Source organism: Linepithema humile, chromosome 3, assembly GCF_040581485.1.
Source record: "Linepithema humile isolate Giens D197 chromosome 3, Lhum_UNIL_v1.0, whole genome shotgun sequence".
In the NCBI taxonomy this organism is placed as follows: domain Eukaryota; kingdom Metazoa; phylum Arthropoda; class Insecta; order Hymenoptera; family Formicidae; genus Linepithema; species Linepithema humile.
In genome coordinates, this window is record NC_090130.1 from 19971579 (window position 1) to 19991371 (window position 19793).

At 31.2% G+C, this 19793-nt stretch overlaps 3 protein-coding genes across 4 annotated transcripts; 2 read left to right on the forward strand and 1 right to left on the reverse strand.

The window, feature by feature from the left end:
• Positions 1-108: 108 nt before the first annotated feature.
• eIF4H1 (eukaryotic translation initiation factor 4H1) lies at positions 109-3392 on the reverse strand. 2 transcript variants are annotated; one of them, XM_012365807.2, is made up of 5 exons: positions 3187-3392; positions 2108-2275; positions 1773-2023; positions 1349-1585; positions 109-1263 (listed from the first exon to the last, which is right to left on the reverse strand). In XM_012365807.2, the coding sequence occupies exons 1-5, from the start codon at positions 3216-3218 to the stop codon at positions 1121-1123; spliced, it is 831 nt and encodes a 276-aa protein (XP_012221230.1). In that variant the 5' UTR covers positions 3219-3392; the 3' UTR covers positions 109-1120. The 2 variants fall into 2 exon arrangements, with proteins under 2 accessions (XP_012221230.1, XP_012221231.1); XM_012365808.2 differs by lacking the exon at positions 3187-3392 and adding an exon at positions 2936-3145.
• A 186-nt stretch (positions 3393-3578) lies between these two features.
• LOC105671547 (myb-binding protein 1A) lies at positions 3579-9461 on the forward strand. The gene is made up of 10 exons (XM_012365804.2): positions 3579-4498; positions 4635-4829; positions 4911-5306; positions 5412-5995; positions 6115-6227; positions 6300-6814; positions 6969-7628; positions 7695-7943; positions 8026-8462; positions 8556-9461. The coding sequence occupies exons 1-10, from the start codon at positions 4370-4372 to the stop codon at positions 8989-8991; spliced, it is 3714 nt and encodes a 1237-aa protein (XP_012221227.1). The 5' UTR covers positions 3579-4369; the 3' UTR covers positions 8992-9461.
• A 268-nt stretch (positions 9462-9729) lies between these two features.
• Aldh (Aldehyde dehydrogenase) lies at positions 9730-19497 on the forward strand. The gene is made up of 8 exons (XM_012365805.2): positions 9730-9962; positions 12024-12269; positions 12766-13012; positions 13158-13492; positions 13579-13716; positions 13794-13958; positions 14033-14190; positions 14280-19497. Exons 1-8 carry the CDS (start codon positions 9867-9869, stop codon positions 14425-14427), a joined length of 1533 nt encoding a protein of 510 aa, XP_012221228.1. The 5' UTR covers positions 9730-9866; the 3' UTR covers positions 14428-19497.
• Positions 19498-19793: the final 296 nt, after the last annotated feature.

Genomic DNA, 19793 nt, shown 5'->3' on the forward strand with positions numbered 1-19793 from the left:
TACAAAATATATTATGAACACGCATATTATTCACAATTACAAAGTACATTTTTGCTTATTTTATTGTAATCGACACATCGCTTATTTTATTCTAATACACTGCACAGATACGAGGCAAAACAACTACTTTATTCAGGAAATAGTATCATATACAAGCATTGTTTTACATAATATTTATTATTATTCCAAGTTTTCGTTTTATTTGCTATTTCCATGACGTTCCGCAGTTCATTTCAAACGTCATTGTTAGCACGATTAATTCATTACATAATTATTAATGTATAATAATAATAATAATCGGCGTATTCCCTTCGTATCACTTCCAGTAATGTAGAAATTTGTGTTGAACCACTCGCATGTTACATTTCACAATCCTTCATTATTCGCGTCGATGAGAAAAATAATTATTTAATAATTAAATAATTATATACTATTATCATAATGAACATATGATCTCCTAATAAACGACTCATACACAATGATCAGCGATAATCGTACGGTGAAACGTAAAAATTCTATGGAAGGAAACGAAATCGGTATGATCGCTCTTCTTTGTACTTTTTTAAAGTCAGATAAAAAATGCTAGCTCGTAAGATGAAATATACATGCCGTGACATTTTATATTTGATAGTTTGTACACATACCCTCAATATTATTACAGACACAAAACCCAACATTAAATTGACACGAGTATTAAAATGTACTCAACTGCATAGCATCTTAACAATCATCGTTTATGTATATAAATCACTATCGCTATTGGAGCATGCATTGTGCATACACACTTTTTATGTATATCGTAGTTACAAGTATTCTATTTTCATTGAATCGAGAAGTTAAATACGAAAGACATTAGAAGAAAGGTGTTTATTCTTGATTAAAAAATGCGCAGAACTTAGAAGAATTGTAATAGATTTATGTCTGTAGCATCCATTCCTGTGGGTGACACTATTTGTTGTAAGTTAAAAAAAAAAAAGATTTCCTGATTGCAATGTCTGAAGAATCATCACTAGATTTTTAGGAAACTATAAGGGAATCTTGGATCAATTTTAAAATTTTATCAACAATGTTTCTTTCCCTAAATTCTTTAGGAAAACACTATTGATGATATTGTTAAATTTTACTTATCCATCATTTTCAATTTCTCTTCTCGAGGCTTTGCCCCTCCATAAATAGAACTCGTTTTACTGGATTCTGCCATAGCATTCACGGGCTCCTTAACCGTCCTTGGTTTTAGCTCTAAACGTTTTCTTCCAGAAGTATCTAAAGTAAGTTATACACATTAAAATTAGAAAAGAAATATATGTGTATATATTTTTTTTTTAATTTTATGTATATATTTATGTACCTGGAGGAGGTGCATCTTTCGGATAAGAATCATCTTGGAAAGGTTTTCGATCTGAAACACCAGTTCCCCGAAGTGGAGGTTTATTACTATATGATCTACTAGACGTACTTCGTGACCAATCACGATTACCACCGGCTTCTTCATTGAATTGGCCATAGTTGCCTCTATTACTTCTAGATCTTTCATCCCATCTATCACTACCTTGCCTGCTAGCACCTTGTGGGCCTCTCTCGTATCCTGTTGATTAAAAAACAAATATTAAAGTTATCATACAGTTAAATGTAAGATTTTAATATAAAAAATATTAGTTTCTGTACATACATTACATACATAAACTAATATTTTTGTTTGCATAGTTACATAAAGTTTTTATTAAAGTTTTCAAGGCATTTTTCTTATTATTCACGTTATACATAAAGCTTACTTGAATATGTAGATTTACTATCGAAGTCATCGCCGTATCCACTACGGCCAGAATCTCGTCCTTTAAATCCGCTTGCACCGCCGCTGCCACCGCGACCTCGCCTATCAAAACCACCACCACGATCATTCCTCTTCCCTTCTGCTACATCAATCTTGATCAAGCATTTATCTACTTCTACCGCTCCGTCCATTTCCAATGCTGCCTCCAAATCAGCCAATTCTTCAAACTCGACATAACAAAAGCCTTTGAATCTGTAAATAAAACAGGAAGTTAAAAAACCAATCTATTTCTACATATAAACCGATGTACTTTTTTCTTCTATAATGGATACATACTTGTCAGTGTCTCTATCTTTAACCAATCTGATGACTTTGACATTGAGCTTCTCAAAGATTTTGTCAACGTCACCTTGCACAATTCCATTTGGCAAATTTCCCACATATGCAGTATACGGAGGTTCTGTCGGCAATGGTTTCCTACTACGATGACCACTGGAATAATCTCTGAATATAAAAAGAAAAATATTTATTATTACAGACAGAAGATATTATCGTTGCAAATGTTTTGTAATTTTGATTGCATCTTATTATATTCACAAATTATGTGAAATATTGTAGTATTTTCATATTGTTGTGTGTTTTCTAAGTAAAGAAATCTTGAAATAAAACATTGTTATAAATGTACATTGATGTGACTTCTTAAAATAAACTTGTTATGCTTGTATGTTAATAAGAAATAGTTTTCAAAACTAATCGTATTCATCCAAATCATTCATTGCAATGTACTTAAAAATCTCTATATGTTTGTGAAACTATTACAAATGTTCAGTCTCTTCTTACATTGTTACACTTTTAAATCCTATGTATTTCATAAATTAAAAGGAGCTCAATGAAGTAAGTAAAATATTATCATAATAAAGACACATCGACTCTTTGAAGTAAATGTACAAATGCAATGCTAATTCAATGAGAAATAATGTTTCTCGCTACTGATTACACTTGACTGCTTCGCAAAAATTCGCAAATCCCAGTATCGTCGCACGCTCCGCAATTGTGGCCGATCACTAAGGCGCGGAATCTCAATCGAACCGATCGGCTCACACGCGTGTATTACGCGACCACGTACGCCGCATTCGACTTCTCGGTCTTTTCGTTATATCATACCGTTGATGAAGTTCCAGCATATTACGAATAAACTTCACCAACCGGCCAAAATAAAGCCGCGTGTCGAAATCCCGCAAGGTGTTGCGCTGCACTCGCGTATCGTAGCTCACTTAACCTTAAAAACGGAGAAATAATCGCGAGGAACACGCGTGTCTTCAACGGTCAGACACGCCGCTTACATTTCGCGAATACACTGTTCCTGAGGAGCTCTCCGAACGTGTGACAGTACCGTAAATGCAGCCGATACTTGCCTTGAATCGTCGTAACCACCTCGACCAGCCATATTGAATGCACGGAACTGACCGGGACTGCGTGAGTCGAAGCGATCACCGCGCGTGCAACATGGCACTTTCACCGACAATTTATCGACGGGCGAATGCTAATGTACGCGCGTGTACTAAGAGAATTTAACTAATCAAGCCGGTAAAATGACAGGTGTGCAGTATAGTTTAGGTCGATGCAGATAGATTCGCTTAACTGCGCGATGTACATGCATCAAATTAAAAAATCGACCAATCATACATGTAATGTATGCAAGCGGCGTACGTAGCAACGTGACTTTTGTCAAGTCAGACAAGATTGTTGCACAATGGCACCGACAGACAATATTGCAATTGCATTTTTGCACATTTTCAGTTACAATTATTTTTCAATGTTATTTTGTATAAATATGTCTTAAAAAATAATGCAATTATTATGAATGATTCACACTGCGTTCAATGTTTGATGCATGAATTGACGATATCCAATAGAAAAATCTACTTTCTAGGGATTTTTTTATCAAATGTAAAAAACAAATGTAATGTGAGTTCTTCATAATCTAAATATTTTATTTTTATTGTAATTGATATAAAAGCAAAACAATTCTGAAATGAACAAACTATTATCATATACCTAACATAGTTTTAATATATACATATAAATAATTTGTATATCAAATTGTAGTTTTAAAGTTAAAATATTTTATTCGTATCGTCAATTGTTTCATACAAATCCGTCTAGATAAGGCTTTTTTGCATAGCAAAAATTCCATAATGTAATCAATTACGTTTTAAATTTGCGAAATTGTCGAAATTAGTTTCAACATTTAATTCATTAGTGTAATGATAAAATTCTGAAATTATTTATAAATGTATATAAGTAAAAAAAAAAAAAAAAAAAAAAGAATCCGCATGCAGTATGTAACAGCAGTTACGATTATTAGAGATTTTTCTCGATAATGTAATTTTTAAAATAAATATAATTTTTAAAAATTTTATTTTCTAAGTATTACATTTTTTAATCATGGTCATTTCTTTTATTAATTTAATTCGTACATTCGTTTCATTAACGTAGTCTCGAAATATCATGCAAATCAAGATGGTTGACATAATGCACATGAATGTGTAAATGATCCGCGCGACGGGCACATGGTATAGTTTCAGATAATCGTAAATGACAAAAATTAGCAAAATGAATTCCAAATCCATATTAGATACATTTAATAATTTAAAAAACGACAAAGATTCAATAAGATTTAATGCTGGAATCACATTGTTAAGTGATTTCCATCAACATAATACGGTAAGTTAATTTATAACCTCACATATACCGAGCTATTTAAACTTCTTTCACACAATGAAAAAGAAAGAAGGATTAATTTGTAATAAATATTTAAGAAATGATTATGTTAAACTGCAATATTGATTTATTTGTACAGAATGAAGATGATAATGAGTTAAATCATGCACTAATCAGACTAGTACGTAGTTTGGGATCCTCAAACACATTTACTAGAAAAGGGTTTTATAGTACTTTTACAGTTTTTCTAACAATGCATCCTGAAACATCAATAGAAAAACTTCTGTCTATAATGAACACTCAGTTACATCCATCAAGCAATAATCCTAAAAGTGTATGTCTTTTATTATAGCTTTGCAAATTTTTTTCTAAAGTTTCTGACGAAATATAAAGTATAATTTAAATCCTTTTGCAGGAAAATGCTGACATTTTCATGGGGCGTATATTGCTGTGTGGTGCATTGATACGATCCAAATTACTTGCTCAAAATAGTGTTGAAATACAACAAAAAATCATAGAGATTCTTCTGAGCGCTGGTAGAGAACGTAGTTATTTGTCATTTATAGCTGTTATGTTTCTCAACGAGTTTATTATTCAGCTTGATATTAAATCTATGAAAGAAATTTGGCCAGTTGTTGAAAAAGAAGTAGCCAAACCATTGTCTGAACAGACTTTGGATATGTTTTATATACTACTTGTTCTTAGAGATAAATATCCATCACTAGTTAATCAAAAGTTTCTGAAGCAACACTTGGGTGTGAAAGAGATTATTACTGAAGAATCTATGGAAGATATTGTCAAAATATTAACGGTATGTTAAAGCATTTCAGTAATTGTTATTGAAAATAAGAAATATTTTAGTTATATTTATTATTGTATAATGCTTATGTAAAAATTCTGCATTTCTATTATTCAGAGCCTATATAGGACTGTTTCTTATCGCCATCCAGTGTTTAAGCTTTTTTGTGAAAAGCTGATGTTAACCGAACATGTAGCAGATTTTTGGAAAAGCATTGATCAGAGATTTAAAAAACCATCAACCAGTGATGAATATGTTGCCACACAAATTTTGCGACTGATGCTTCCTAATATTACGGATAAAACTGTAATTCCATTACTGTTATCTCCAAATCTTCTACAGCACATGTTAAAGAGATTTTCCAATTGTAAAAAGAGTAATAATGATGAGGTTTTAACAGCATTCAGAGAAATTTTACATTTGGTGGTAACTGCTACAAGTGATAAAGACATCAAGACGAAGACACAGCTGAGTATTTTGAAAAAACTCGTACTATATCCTGGTGACATAATGATAGAAAAGAAGACAGGTACCAAAGTGATTCAAATTATCATGGGAAATCTAAGATTAGATGGTATCAAGAAATTATGTCAACTGTACAAAGATATTGTGGAAAACAAACTAATTAAAGAAAGAGAATATTCGAAGACAGAATCATGGACAAATGCTGAGCGAAGTTACGCAGCACAGTTATTAACAAAGTAAATATAAATCTAATATAATTGGCACAAAGGATATAAATTATTTATTATCATTTCTTATAAGCTTAAAGTAACTTAATATTATTGTACTAAATGCATTTTTTCTTTGATTGTTTTAGATTAATAGGTTATCGAGAGACATTCGCAGATCAAGATTGGAGACTTGCTCAACTAACATTTTTATTCAATTATGGATTGTGTGAAATATCAAATGTTGGAATAGAACTAGCACGTAAGTATTTCATATTTATCTAAAATTGTCGGTTAAATATTAAAGCATTTATATATTAATTATTATTTTCAGCGCAATTTAAAGATTCTTTTTATCGTGCTCTGGATTATAAATTACCGAAATTGAACGATGTCCGAAATCTATTAAGTGCACTCGTTCATGATTTGAACTCAAAATTGGAATCAAACGAGATGCGATTGAGGGTGCCGTTGAGCGATGCAGCATCCGATGCTTGGAAAAGAGTGATAAATTTGATTGGAAAATTAGGGAAGAATACAAAAAACGCAGAAGTATTTCACACCATAAATTTACACATGAGTCTACAATTATTCTCAGATCCTGAAATGGCAATTATGTCGATTAACGAACTTCAGAGTTGTTATGAGAGATTAAATAAAAAATCGAAGGGACGAAAACAGCTGAATAATGCAGACGCGGAAGAGGAGCCGGAATGGGTCGAAGTAGTGGTAGATCTTTTGCTATCCCTTTTGTCCAGAGATAATCACTTATTGCGCTCATTAGTCGGCTCTGTATTTCCACATATTTGTCCACATTTGACACCATCCGCTGTCCATCAGATATTGGCTGTAAGTTGTTATTTGTAAATTTAAAATCTGTTCTTTAATTGCATTATATATAAATAATGACAAAGGAGACTTGTATCGATCTACTAATTTTATGGAATGAAGAATTTGTGAAAGAATGATTAGATTATAGTACAATTGTTGCGTTTTCTCTTAGGTACTAAACATAAAGGATGATCAAAGTACACTTATCACAAAGCAACGTGATGAGGACTCCTCGGGCATTGAAAGTGAATCGGACAATGAGGACGATGAGGAAGAAGAGGAAGAAGAGGAGGAGGAAAATGATTTAAGCAGCGAAGTTTTATCGGAAGAGAGCGAATCCGAGCCTGATAGCGATGTAAATGAGGACGAGAACAAGGATGAGGATGAGACGATAACTGACCAGTTGAGAACGGCAGTATCTCAAGCTCTAGGAGACGCTGCAACTCAAACCGACGACGAGGATATCGACGTGGATCAGATAAGTGAAGAAGAGGGCAAACGGTTGGACGCGTCGTTGGCAGCGGCTTTCAAGATTCTACGAGAGAACCGACAGGCCCGTTCTAAAAAACAAGGAAAGACGAGCCAGGCGTTGACACACTTTCGAGTTCGTGTCATCGATTTGCTGAACATCTATTTAGAAAACTGCCCGTCTATGGCGGTCACTCTTGACATGATCGTGCCACTTTTTACTCTGTTAGAATTCTGCATAAAGGACCCGCATCAGAAACCACTCGAACATAGAGTTCGAGCTTGCTTAAAAAAGTTGTCGACGGTGAAAAAGTTCAAAGATACGACGGGTGTGGATAATACTTTGTTGACGACAATATTGAAGGTATTTATCTGTAATTTTAAGTTTTGTTGATTAGATGACCTATTAATTTTTAATTAATTTTTTAAGGTCTTAATCGAAAAGGGAGAACGTTCTGCTTCGGTCTGTCAAGAAATAAATGACAAGTTGGCAGAGTGCTGCACCTTCCTCGTACGATGTTTGCAACAAACCGATTTACCCATTGAAAGTGTCGTGGAAATTTATGCCGAGAACTTGACTGCGTTCTTCATAAAAAGGGACTGCGTGCTTCCGCCCGTATTATTTAGGGGTGTATTACAATTGTGCTGGGAAGGCAACTGGCAGTTGGCAGCTTTATTGGTATATGTTTACAACATATTGCGTTTCATATTTTTCGTGGAAAATATTTCTCCTTTAATCGAATACTGTTTTGTTTGCTTAGGTGCACTTTGCTTTTGACAGCAGTATTCGATACTTCCGCAGAAGTCAGGCACTTGAACTGTTACAAATTTTGTATAATAACAATCGATTGCTGCGTATGGATACGACAAAGTATGCCGATGTAAGAATGCTATTAGAAAAGACGCTTTGTAAGAATACGATAGACACATTCACGGAGTTGAGTTACTTGAACGCAAGCGATAACGGGCAGACCACTTCATGCAATGGCATTGTGCAGAAAAAAGTGCTACAGAAATTTATGGTTCATCTTTTGACGCTGTTGCGTACTGTTCATGCAAATCACTTGCCGCAAGCGTGGAATTGGCAAACTGTTAAAACGACGTTAACAACAATGCATGGAAGTAGCAGCGTTCTCTTCAAGGATGCGAAAAATGTTTATAATAAATTAGCAATGCAAATAGGTGCACCGCTTAATGTGTGAGTATAAATATAACTGGATTCTCAAAAATTAGTTTGTTTATACTTTTATAAGTTATAATTTTTTTTTGTATTATTTAACATAATTTTCAGGCCATCGGTGAAGAACAGCACTAAGTCGAATAATTCAACTGATGTTGCTTTACAAAGTAATGGCAAAAAAAGCGACGTCAGAGTCCAAAATGGAAAAACGAGTGATGAAGAAGAAGAAGAAAAAGAAGAAGAAACTGCACACGATAATGTGCAAAAAAAGAAAAAAAAGAAGCAGAAACAAAAGGAAAAACGTTTATTGAATATAGCAGCGCGTGAATTACGTACAAAAGCTATGTCTGAAGGTTTAGAGCTATTTAAATTCAGTAGTGTCAATAAATTGCCAGTAATTGTCAATACTTTGCCAGTAAATGACATAGATAAGACGGAAGATTCTCAAAATTCATCCAATCAGACTACAAATTCAAAAAGAAATTGCGAACATGTAGAAGAAAATTGCGAATCTAAAAGAAGAAAAAAAAGTATCGATCGTGTTTGATATAATTTTGCAAAATAAAGATTAATGCATACAAGCACAAACAACAAGTAAATATTTGGAATACGTCTGCATGCCCTCAGTTTTAACAAAAAGAAATCTTTATATATAAAATGAAATCTGCATGTAGCTAAAATTTTTGCTTTTCAATGTTGGACAAATTATTAGAAATACATGTTAATTTCTTTGTTTTATGTTTTATCAGATGATGAATCAGCTTATCTTTTATCAGATGATGAATATGTTATATTATACTCATCAATGATATATTTGTCTTTTAATATGGCTATATGCACAATATTTTTCATTATTTTGTGATAAAATTACTACATGAAACTGTTTAATGTAAAAGCAGATGTATCCTAAGTAAAATATTTATAAGAATATTTTTATAGATTGGAATATTTCTTATTACTCTTATTGTAACTCTGTACAAAATATAAATGTATAAATAAAATTTTAATTCAAATTAATGAGAGAAAAAACATTGAATTAACAAAAGATACATATAACGCTGTATACGCCATTTACAAGTGCAACAGCACTTTTTCGAAAACTTATTTTTTTGAAGATCAATATAATAAATTATTTTTGCATAAAAAAACCGTGAGAAAATAATGCACATGCAGTCTTTAGATACCAGAACCGGTTACAATAAATTCCACTAGTAGATTGCAGAGTGTGCTGAGTTCGCACGTCACGTTCGATCAAAACTGCGATCGAGCTCTACATATCTCGATGTTACTATATAAATACTCGAGAGACGTCGAGAGATCAGAGCAGACTGGTGCAGACCAGAGTAGACTAGAGTAGATTGGAGATGATACGTCTCTTGCATTTATTCTCTTGATTTGTATAATTTGCGTGAATCCGACAACATGTTGCGTGTGCTGAAGAAATTTCGCGATATCCGATATTTCTCGACTGCGGCCCTACCGGCACCAGATACGAATCCACCGATTCTATACGCAGGAGTAAGTACGAAGTTGCATGAATAAATATTCGTGTTACGAGTATTCACTTATCGACGCATAATATGACTTAGATTTGCAAACAGCATCATAAAGTGGTTACTAAAATTACATAATCTCTAATGGTGCGATTAGATATACAAATGTTAATAGAATTTTTTTCTGGTTAGAATTAACCTATCTCTACTGATTCGTTGTTATATATTTGTTATTAACGATAAGCGAAACATTAAGCGCATTTTATATAAGAAATTGAAATAAAACCGATACATTTTTCAATTGCATTATTTACGAAATCTATGGTGATATTAAAATTACACAGTCTCTAGTTTAATCACTGATTTAACCTTTGAACCAATTACTGATCTAATATCTAGATTAATTACATTTTATATTCTGATTTATGATCTAAACATATACTAATATATATATCATAACCTTGAATTTGAATGGTCAGAATTGCAAAATTTTAGGTTTTTTACTTTGGAAAAAAAAGAGGAAAAAATTTACGAAAAAGTTACATTCATTGCTTCATATAACTTTTTTTGTGCAACAATTCTCCGTAAGATCAGTCTTGCTATTCAAAAGTTAATTTATTCCTTTCACATTCAGCGTTCCAATGAGCAAAACCGTCACAGTTTGAAAAGGTCATCTGTTATATGTTGAGGTCTACTTTATGTATTATTTACAATCACCAACTAGCGATTTTATTCGCGTTTAGTTTCCGAAGCAAGCTTTTGCGCACAATGAATAAAATTACAATACTTTCAAGAAAACATATAATATTTTAAACATAAATATATTTAACAATATATTCTAATATTTTAAACATAAATAATGTATAAAACAATAATTTCCTCTTTTAATTTGATTTAATTAAATAATCAATGAGAGCGCAAAAAATATAATATATGTACGTTATTACAATATCTTAATCTTATTTTGCTTTTTTTACTATTTTACATAATAGCAATATTAATATTTTAATTAAAATTAATAAGAAACTGGGAAAAAGTCTAAAATTATAAATGCTTCGATGATTAAATATTAAAATTGAAATAAACGGTTCAGCTTGTCATCACACAGAGCATCGATCATTAATTTTTTCAGTAATTTTTTTCTAAGAGACATGAAAGATGAATTTTATGTGAATTCGACAATTCTATTCACGTGAAATTTTCACTTCTAGGGAAAAATTACATGATCGATGTTAATTATCGGTGTTAATAATAATATTTAAACGTACGCAATTTCTTGACCATCTGTTTCATCATTTAATCAAGCATCATTATCAAGGTTAAAAATTGACCAACTGTTGCATATTTAATCAAGTATCATTATCAAGGTTAAAAATTGATATCATTATCAAGGTCTAAAAAGTCTTGATATGTAAATGGATAATTTTGTTACAAGATAGCTAAATTCTTAATTTTTTATGACAAATCAAGTTACACGATTTGCAATGAAAACCGGTTACGGCTTGTTCGCTTTTCCTGTGTAATTTTTTGATAAAATCTTATTGATCTTATCTTATAATTTACGATAAATTATACGATTAATAATATCATTTCTTGATCTAATTTGTGATAAATTGTGAAATGTTTACAAACAACGTTCCACATTTCTGTCAAGTGTTCTTATCGAAGAAACGAGTTAGATTTATCGATAAAGCCATATATATGATTTTTTGTTTTATCAAAAAGTACACAGGAAAAGCGAACAAGCCGATTATTAGAGCTACAATTTATATTACATTCCGATCAATATAAAATAAAAATTAAACACGTTGCAGTTGAAAGTTAAATCCGAACAATTATAAATAATTATAAAACAGATATCAGAACGCAGTTAAGTTTGAATTAAGAGACTATAATTCAAAACAAAACAGTAAACATAAGATAACGAGAACTGCAAACATTTTAGATTGTCGAGATGACTCGTTCACCTTTTCTTGTGATTTTCTGATATTACCTTCAAGCCTCATTATTTATATTTTCTTGTTTTATATTTCATAACGTATGTATGCTTGTCCTTTATATTATAAAAAGACATATTTTCTTACAGATATTTATCAATAATGAGTGGCACAAATCCAGATCTGAGAAGACATTTCCTACTGTTAATCCTGCTACGGGCGAAATAATCGCCGAAGTGCAGGAAGGCGATAGCGCGGATATTGATATCGCTGTGCAGGCCGCTAAAAGAGCCTTTAAAAGAAATTCACCATGGCGAACTATGGATGCTTCTCAAAGAGGAGTTCTCTTAAACAGATTGGCTGACTTGATGGAGCGTGATAAAAAATATCTAGCGGTAAAATATTCAAAAAGATATTAACAATATTTCAGAAATTATATTCTAGAATAATATATTTAGAGCGATAAAGTCAGGAATTAAAGTAAAAATATTTGTATCTTTGACTAATATTTTACTAGCGTGAAAAGTGTGCGTTTCCTTAGCAGGTAGTAATTGATAAGTGAGTGATAAGTAAATTCCGCATAAATATCGCTTGTGTTGTTCGCAGTTATTCGAACTTGTTCTAGTAGTTTTCTTATCTCTGGAATAATCTTTTTTTTAACGCAAACGTGATTTTTAAGCAATATTTTCAGCATTATCATGTTTTGAAGAACTTATCGAATGTTGTAAAGCGCAAGTCATGATGTTTCATACTGCTAATTCTTAGAATGTAAATTTAGAAAATCAACCAACATTAAAGAATCATGAAAACTTTTTTACTCGAATCAGAAAGACAAGTTTGACTCGACTGATTTTTCGCGAATGTTAATTCACTGCCTTTATAATGTTTCAGTCGTTAGAAACCTTCGACAACGGCAAACCGTATTCAGCTTCATATAATGTGGATTTGGCCGGTAGCATTGGCGTGCTCAGATATTACGCAGGATGGGCTGACAAATGGCATGGGAAGGTTATACCCGCTGATAGTAAAATCTTTGCATATACAAGACATGAACCAGTGGGAGTATGCGGCCAAATTATTCCGTGGAACTTCCCCATATTGATGATGGCGTGGAAATTGGGCCCAGCTTTAGCTACAGGTAAATACAAATATATTTAATATATCATATATTTTAATAACATATAATATATAATATATTTTATTATAAAACTTCGCCGTTGTTGACGAAATTTATGAAATTACGAGCGTAATAATTAAATGTTAAATTTTTTTTTATTTTTTAGGAAACGTTATCATCCTGAAACCTGCGGAACAAACCCCGTTAACAGCTCTTTATATAGCGCAACTGACGAAGGAAGCCGGCTTTCCTGACGGAGTGATCAACGTGGTTCCTGGCTACGGTAAAGCCGGAGCTGCATTAGTAAATCATGATAAAGTCGATAAGATCGCATTTACGGGGTCTACAGAAGTCGGTCAGCTAATAAAGCAAAATGCTGCTATAAGCAATTTAAAAAGAACGACGCTGGAGTTGGGTGGAAAATCTCCCAATATTATCCTACAGGACGCCGACTTAAGTCACGCGGTGGAAACAGCTCATTTTGGATTATTCTTTAATATGGTAATTTATCTTGTCATTTTGTTTATATTCAACTTGTACGCATCTCCTTTCTGCTATTCTCTCTCTTATCTCCAAATTTGTATCAGGGTCAATGCTGCTGCGCGGGATCTCGAACTTTCGTTCAATCAAAGATTTATGATGAATTCGTGGAGAAGAGTGCGGTTCGCGCCAAGTCTAGAACCGTGGGAGATCCATTTGATTTGAAGATAGAGCAAGGTCCACAGGTATATTGAAATTCGTACAGATCATACAGAGATGGCAACTGATTAATATAATAGTAACAATCGATATTGTTAACCAGATTGATGAAGAGCAATTGAACAAAATTATGAATCTGATAGACTCCGGTAAAGAAGAGGGTGCTAGCTTGGTAACAGGCGGCGAGCGTGTCGGCGATAAAGGATATTTCATCGCTCCGACGGTATTCGCAAACGTGAAAGACGATATGACTATAGCCAGAGAAGAAGTAAGCATTAAGCATCTATTATCACAAAGTGTTGTGAGAATTTCAATAAAAAATCTATGACAACGTTTTGCTAGATCTTTGGTCCGGTTCAGCAAATTCTAAAATTTGACGACTTGGACGAAGTTATTGAACGCGCTAATGATACCGATTATGGATTGGCCGCTGCAGTTTTCACAAAAGATATCGATAAAGCGAATTATATCGTGCAAGGTCTTCGTGCGGGTACCGTATGGTAAGTTGTATGGAAATATACTAAAAGATGAAGATGTGTTCTAGAAAAACAGTTTACGTTATTTTTATTTTTCTTTAATTTTTATATAGGGTCAACACATATAATGCTCTGGTCCCCCAAGTACCGTTCGGTGGCTACAAAATGTCCGGACATGGCAGAGAGCTTGGAGAGTATGGCCTTGAGGCGTACACGGAAGTAAAAAGTGTCATTGTCAAACTAAATGAGAAAAATTCCTAAAATATATATATTATATATACATTTAAAGAATTTATATATATATATTTTTTTATATACATATAACTTTGTTCCTAAAATATATATATTTTAAGAATTTTGTATTAATGTAGTTGAAAATAGCAAAATTGGCACTTTGCTTAAAAATTCCACAAATCTAATTTTGCCACAGTTCTTGCATAATTTCTTTTGCAACAATTTATTATAATTCTTCCCGATGCTTTTTATTTATATGATTACAGTAGAAGAGTAAAGAATAAGAGATAATTTTTTATAGCATATTTACAGCTCATCAAATTCCGCATAACTAAATTCACTCGTTAACTCAACCAATTCTTTAATATTTATATCCTTTTTACTAGTATCGATTGGAAATTTGATTCAAACATGCCTTCTCTCTCTAAATCAGTTGGGCAATCTGATGGAATATCTCTTATATGGTAGTTTCTGTCAGCTAATTTCATGAAATCCATATAATGATCTATGATTGCACGAGGTGTTTTTCGGCGGACATATTCAAGTGCCTTGAGAAAATGGCTTGTTTTAATAACATTAATGCAGTAGCTCTCCTGTAATGCTAATATACTAGCTTCGTTGCGAATCGCCTCAAGTTCCGCACAAGTATAATCATTCGTTGACTGAATTAATTCTGTGAAATTTATGTCCTCTTGAACTGACATCTTTTGGAATTTTAATTTGAATATAAATTATAATATAATATATTTATAATATAAATTAATATAATATAATATATTTATAATATAAATTACTAAACGATTCTACGCGAAAAAAAAAGTTCAAATTAAAATTTTAAAAGCTCTTTAACTAACATCTTTTGGAATTTTAATTTGAATATTTTTTTTCGTGTAGAATTGTTTGGTAATTTATATTATAAATATATTATATTATATTAATTTATATTATAAATATATTATATTATAATTTATATTCAAATTAAAATTCCAAAAGATGTCAGTTCAAGAGGACATAAATTTCACAGAATTGATTCAGTCAACGAATGATTACACTTGTGCGGAACTTGAGGCGATTCGCAACGAAGCTAGTATATTAGCATTACAGGAGAGCTACTGCATTAATGTTATTAAACAATGCATTTTCTTAAGGCACTTAAATATGTCCACCGAAAAACACCTCGTGCAATCATAGATCATTATATGGATTTCATGAGATTAGCTGACAGAAACAATCGTTTAAGAAATCTCCCATCAGGTTGCCCAACTGATTTAGAGAGAGAAGGCATGTTCAAATCAAATTTCCAATCAATACTAGTATCAGAGTGATATAAATATTAAAGAATTGGTTGAGTTAACGAGTGAATTTAGTTATGCGGAATTTGATGCGGTGTGCACTCAAGCTGGCATATTAGCATTAGAGGAGAGCTTCTGCATTGATGCTATTAAAAAACGCCATTTCCTTAGAGTAATCAACTTGCTACGCTTTAGAGCACCAATACATCATGAAAATGAAAATTATGATGAAAATTGCCTTCTCTCTCTAAATCAGTTGGGCAACCTGATGGAATATCTCTTGCGAAGGTACAAGCGCATATATTTCAGAACAACGCTTTCAACAGATTATAAAATTCTAGATAAAGACAAAATTACAAAGAGTTTGTACAGTATTAAGGATATAGATGGCATAGAATATACAATCGCCTTATAAGGCGATCCAGAAAACAGATTAATTCCTTCGGAAATTTTTGAATATTTACATAGAATGCCGACACAGTACACGTCCAATTATTTCAAAATAACTTTCAACTAATTTTAAAATTCTGGATAAAAACGACAAAGTAAAGAGTTTATACAATATTAAAGATGTAGTTGGCGATAATAGTCTTATAAATGACATGAAACAAGCAATTGAAATAGTATTTAAACAAAAGTACTTTAACCGAATTACTATACGATCAGCCTCGAACAAACTCGATACTTCGTCGTTTTTATCTAGAATTTTAAAATTAGTTGAGTTTTATTTTGAAATACATGTCGTATGTCGATATTCTATGCAGATATTCAAATAATTCCGAAGGAATTAATCTGTTTTCTAGATTGCTTTATAAAACGACAATATCCATCTATATTCTTAATATTGTACAAACTCTTATAGTTTTGTTACAATTTGCGTTAGAAAGTAAAAAAATAATAGAAATTAAAGAAAACTTTTCGAAATATTATAACATATCGTTGTATTCTCATGTAAAATGCAATTTTGCAACTTTGAGACTTACGGTCTTAGTATCGGTTACATCGGAATAATCATGACATTTAAAAAAAACACTTATACGATCACGTATAGCGAAATACTTTATTATAAAAGTATTTCGCTTTGTCAGATACGTGAACGTATAAGTGTTTTTTTAAAATGTCATGATTATTCGGATGTATACCGATACTACAGAAACAACATTGTACAAATAAATTTATAATTTTATAAATTTTGTTATGTACTATCTTGCATTTGTAAACTATATTTATAAATTTATAAAGGAAGACGATTTTATGAATTAATTAATGTTAATTAAATATATTAATTATCGACTTTTCTGCGAAGACAAAATTTGTCAATTATTTATTCCATACAGTCACAAATATTGTATTTCTATTTTATTTTCTAATACAATTTTTGTTTATGTATTTTCATTATTTTTCAATTTTATCATAATTTAAATTTATTGTAATAATTCGTCTATAGAGATCTTCGAAATATAACACGTTAATTGTCAGTAAAATGTGCCAATTAAAATTTTTGAATTTTATTTGCTCGAGAATTGTACATAATGTGCTTATTATAATCGAAATTAATTGGTTATTAATAAAATGGCATTTTAAAACAAATATAATATAGTATCTTTGTATAATTTAAAAATATTGAAAACAAATATTATATAATTATAATAGTTCATTCAGCATTTTCTCAATCTTTCCAATCTAATAATACAATCAGAAAATAATATGAAATGTATTCCACAATCAAAAGCTTATGCAACGTTTGCTAACCAAAAGATGTCCAAAATATGAAAATACGACATGTTCTCTTAGTTATTAATTCTTACACAATTGTATTAACTGAAATATTTTGGATTAATTTTGAATTAATTTTATTTTAAAGATTATAATCAATAATCATAGAAAAATATGAAGGAAAAATTTAATAAAAATTTTCTTTAAGAAAATAATTACTTTTTAAGAAATCAATAAGAGAGGATAAAAAAAACAAAATTATTGATATTGTGCGTAAAATAATGATGTATTAATTCTCAAGTATCGCAAACTTACGAGAGATCGTGCTATATTATTAAAGCAAATTATAATTTAGAGTATAGAAGAATACTCTAAGAATATTAGTCCAGTCTAGCAAAAACGTAAATCCTATCATTGATAGAAATTAATATAAAAATGTATGAAAAAAATCGTAAAATCACTTTGTCGAAACTGGCAGACTTGATTCATGATAAATCGATGATTTAATTAGTAGTTTACTTCTGCATTTATATAATTTTTAATTTTCTCTTAAATCTAAAAAAATTCTAAAAAATTTTTCAGGATTTCTTATCCCAACTGAAGACAAAAGATTGTTCGTATGTCTTTATTTCCTTTTTATCTCTCATCTATATTTATACGTTGATATTATAATTCACCTCAATGCCATGATATTTCGTTTATTCTATTATCCTACATTGTAAAGTTGATTTCAAATTTTATTATATTTGTTATATGTCTTTAGAACACATTGCAATTATTTTATATATAAATAATTAAATATAAATTTCTTAAAAAATCATTAGTTTAAAAGATACGTTAACACGTCTTACATGGCATTGTTATTATCATACAAACCGAGTATGAGATACTATCGTGTCTCCTATTATTTATTAGTTAGGTTTAACTGACGTATCGATATTTACATTCAAATAAAAGACTATGTGTCTTTCTTTGTAATCTTCTACCGCACACTTTTTGATGGAAAGGCTCTTGTATTGTATTCAGTCATCTGCGTCCTGTAAGTTGAAACGGACATAATGTCAGAAACGATTGTAACTAAAGAAAACGTGTGGAACTATTACAAAGAACTGTCGCATTGGGAAGCAAAATGCAACTTTTGCAACAAAAAATTGGCTTATATCTCATACAATAAGTTGTTGTATGCGCATATAAGAAGAAATCATGAAATAATACATATACTTGAACAAGAAATACGTGGACGACAACAATGGCCATGGATATATTTCAAGAATGTGTACAATTATACTTCCGGTGAAAGCATATTAGACGTAAAATGTCTTTTCTGTGGTGTAAATTGTGATTATACTATTGAATCATTAGCAAATCATTTACGTAATCATTCTAATAAGAAAGAACTGGAAGATTACATGTTTGACAATTGGATATGGAAATATTGTACAAAACTTGCTAATTTTAAAATAACGTGTAGTATTTGTACTTCTGTTAATTACGATACTAAATTAAATAAGAATATGAATAAACATATATATATATAAGAATGGAACATTCAAACAAGTTGGAAAATATGCAAGGAGCACTCAACACAGTGTTGTACACACGCACTTTATTACAATTTACACAACATCAAAAAATAAAAGAAAACTTTTCGAAATATTATAACATATCGCTGTATTCTCATGTAAAATGCAAATTTTGCAACTTTGAGTGTTGTTACATAAATACTAGTAGTTTTACTGAACATCTAGACAAAGAACATAAAGAAATCTTTAACCGGGAAACAACATTCAATGGTATAAAATGGCCATGGATGTATTTCAAGTATTCGTTTCAATATATTTTCAACAATTGCAAAATTTATTCAGTATGTTTAATCTGTGGTGTAATTCCGTTCACTGATGATTCTTTAAGAAAACACTTAGATGAGCATTCTCAGAAAGAACGAGATGATTACACAGGGAGTATCTCACAGTTGGCTATGGAAATATTGTTGCCGAAGTGATATATATGATGTAAAATGTAACATTTGTTGCAAATATGTACCTATAATTATTATGCCCGATGTAATAAATCATATAATAGAATATCATGGATGGGACATTATGCAATCGAATATCGCAATAGAACTATCGAAAAATTACATAAAATTGGTAAATTTTCATGCAAAATGCCAATTTTGCGATTTTCAAGATTATTACGTCGATATTACAAAATTTACTGAACATGTAAAAACAACACATCAAGAAATAATTACATACGAAAAATTATATGTAGGAAGACCGTGGACGTATTTCAGATACTTCAAGACAAATCGCTTACAATGTTGTCTCTGCAACACAGAATATTCGAATAATCGTGTCACTTTAAAACACCACTTATTCAGTC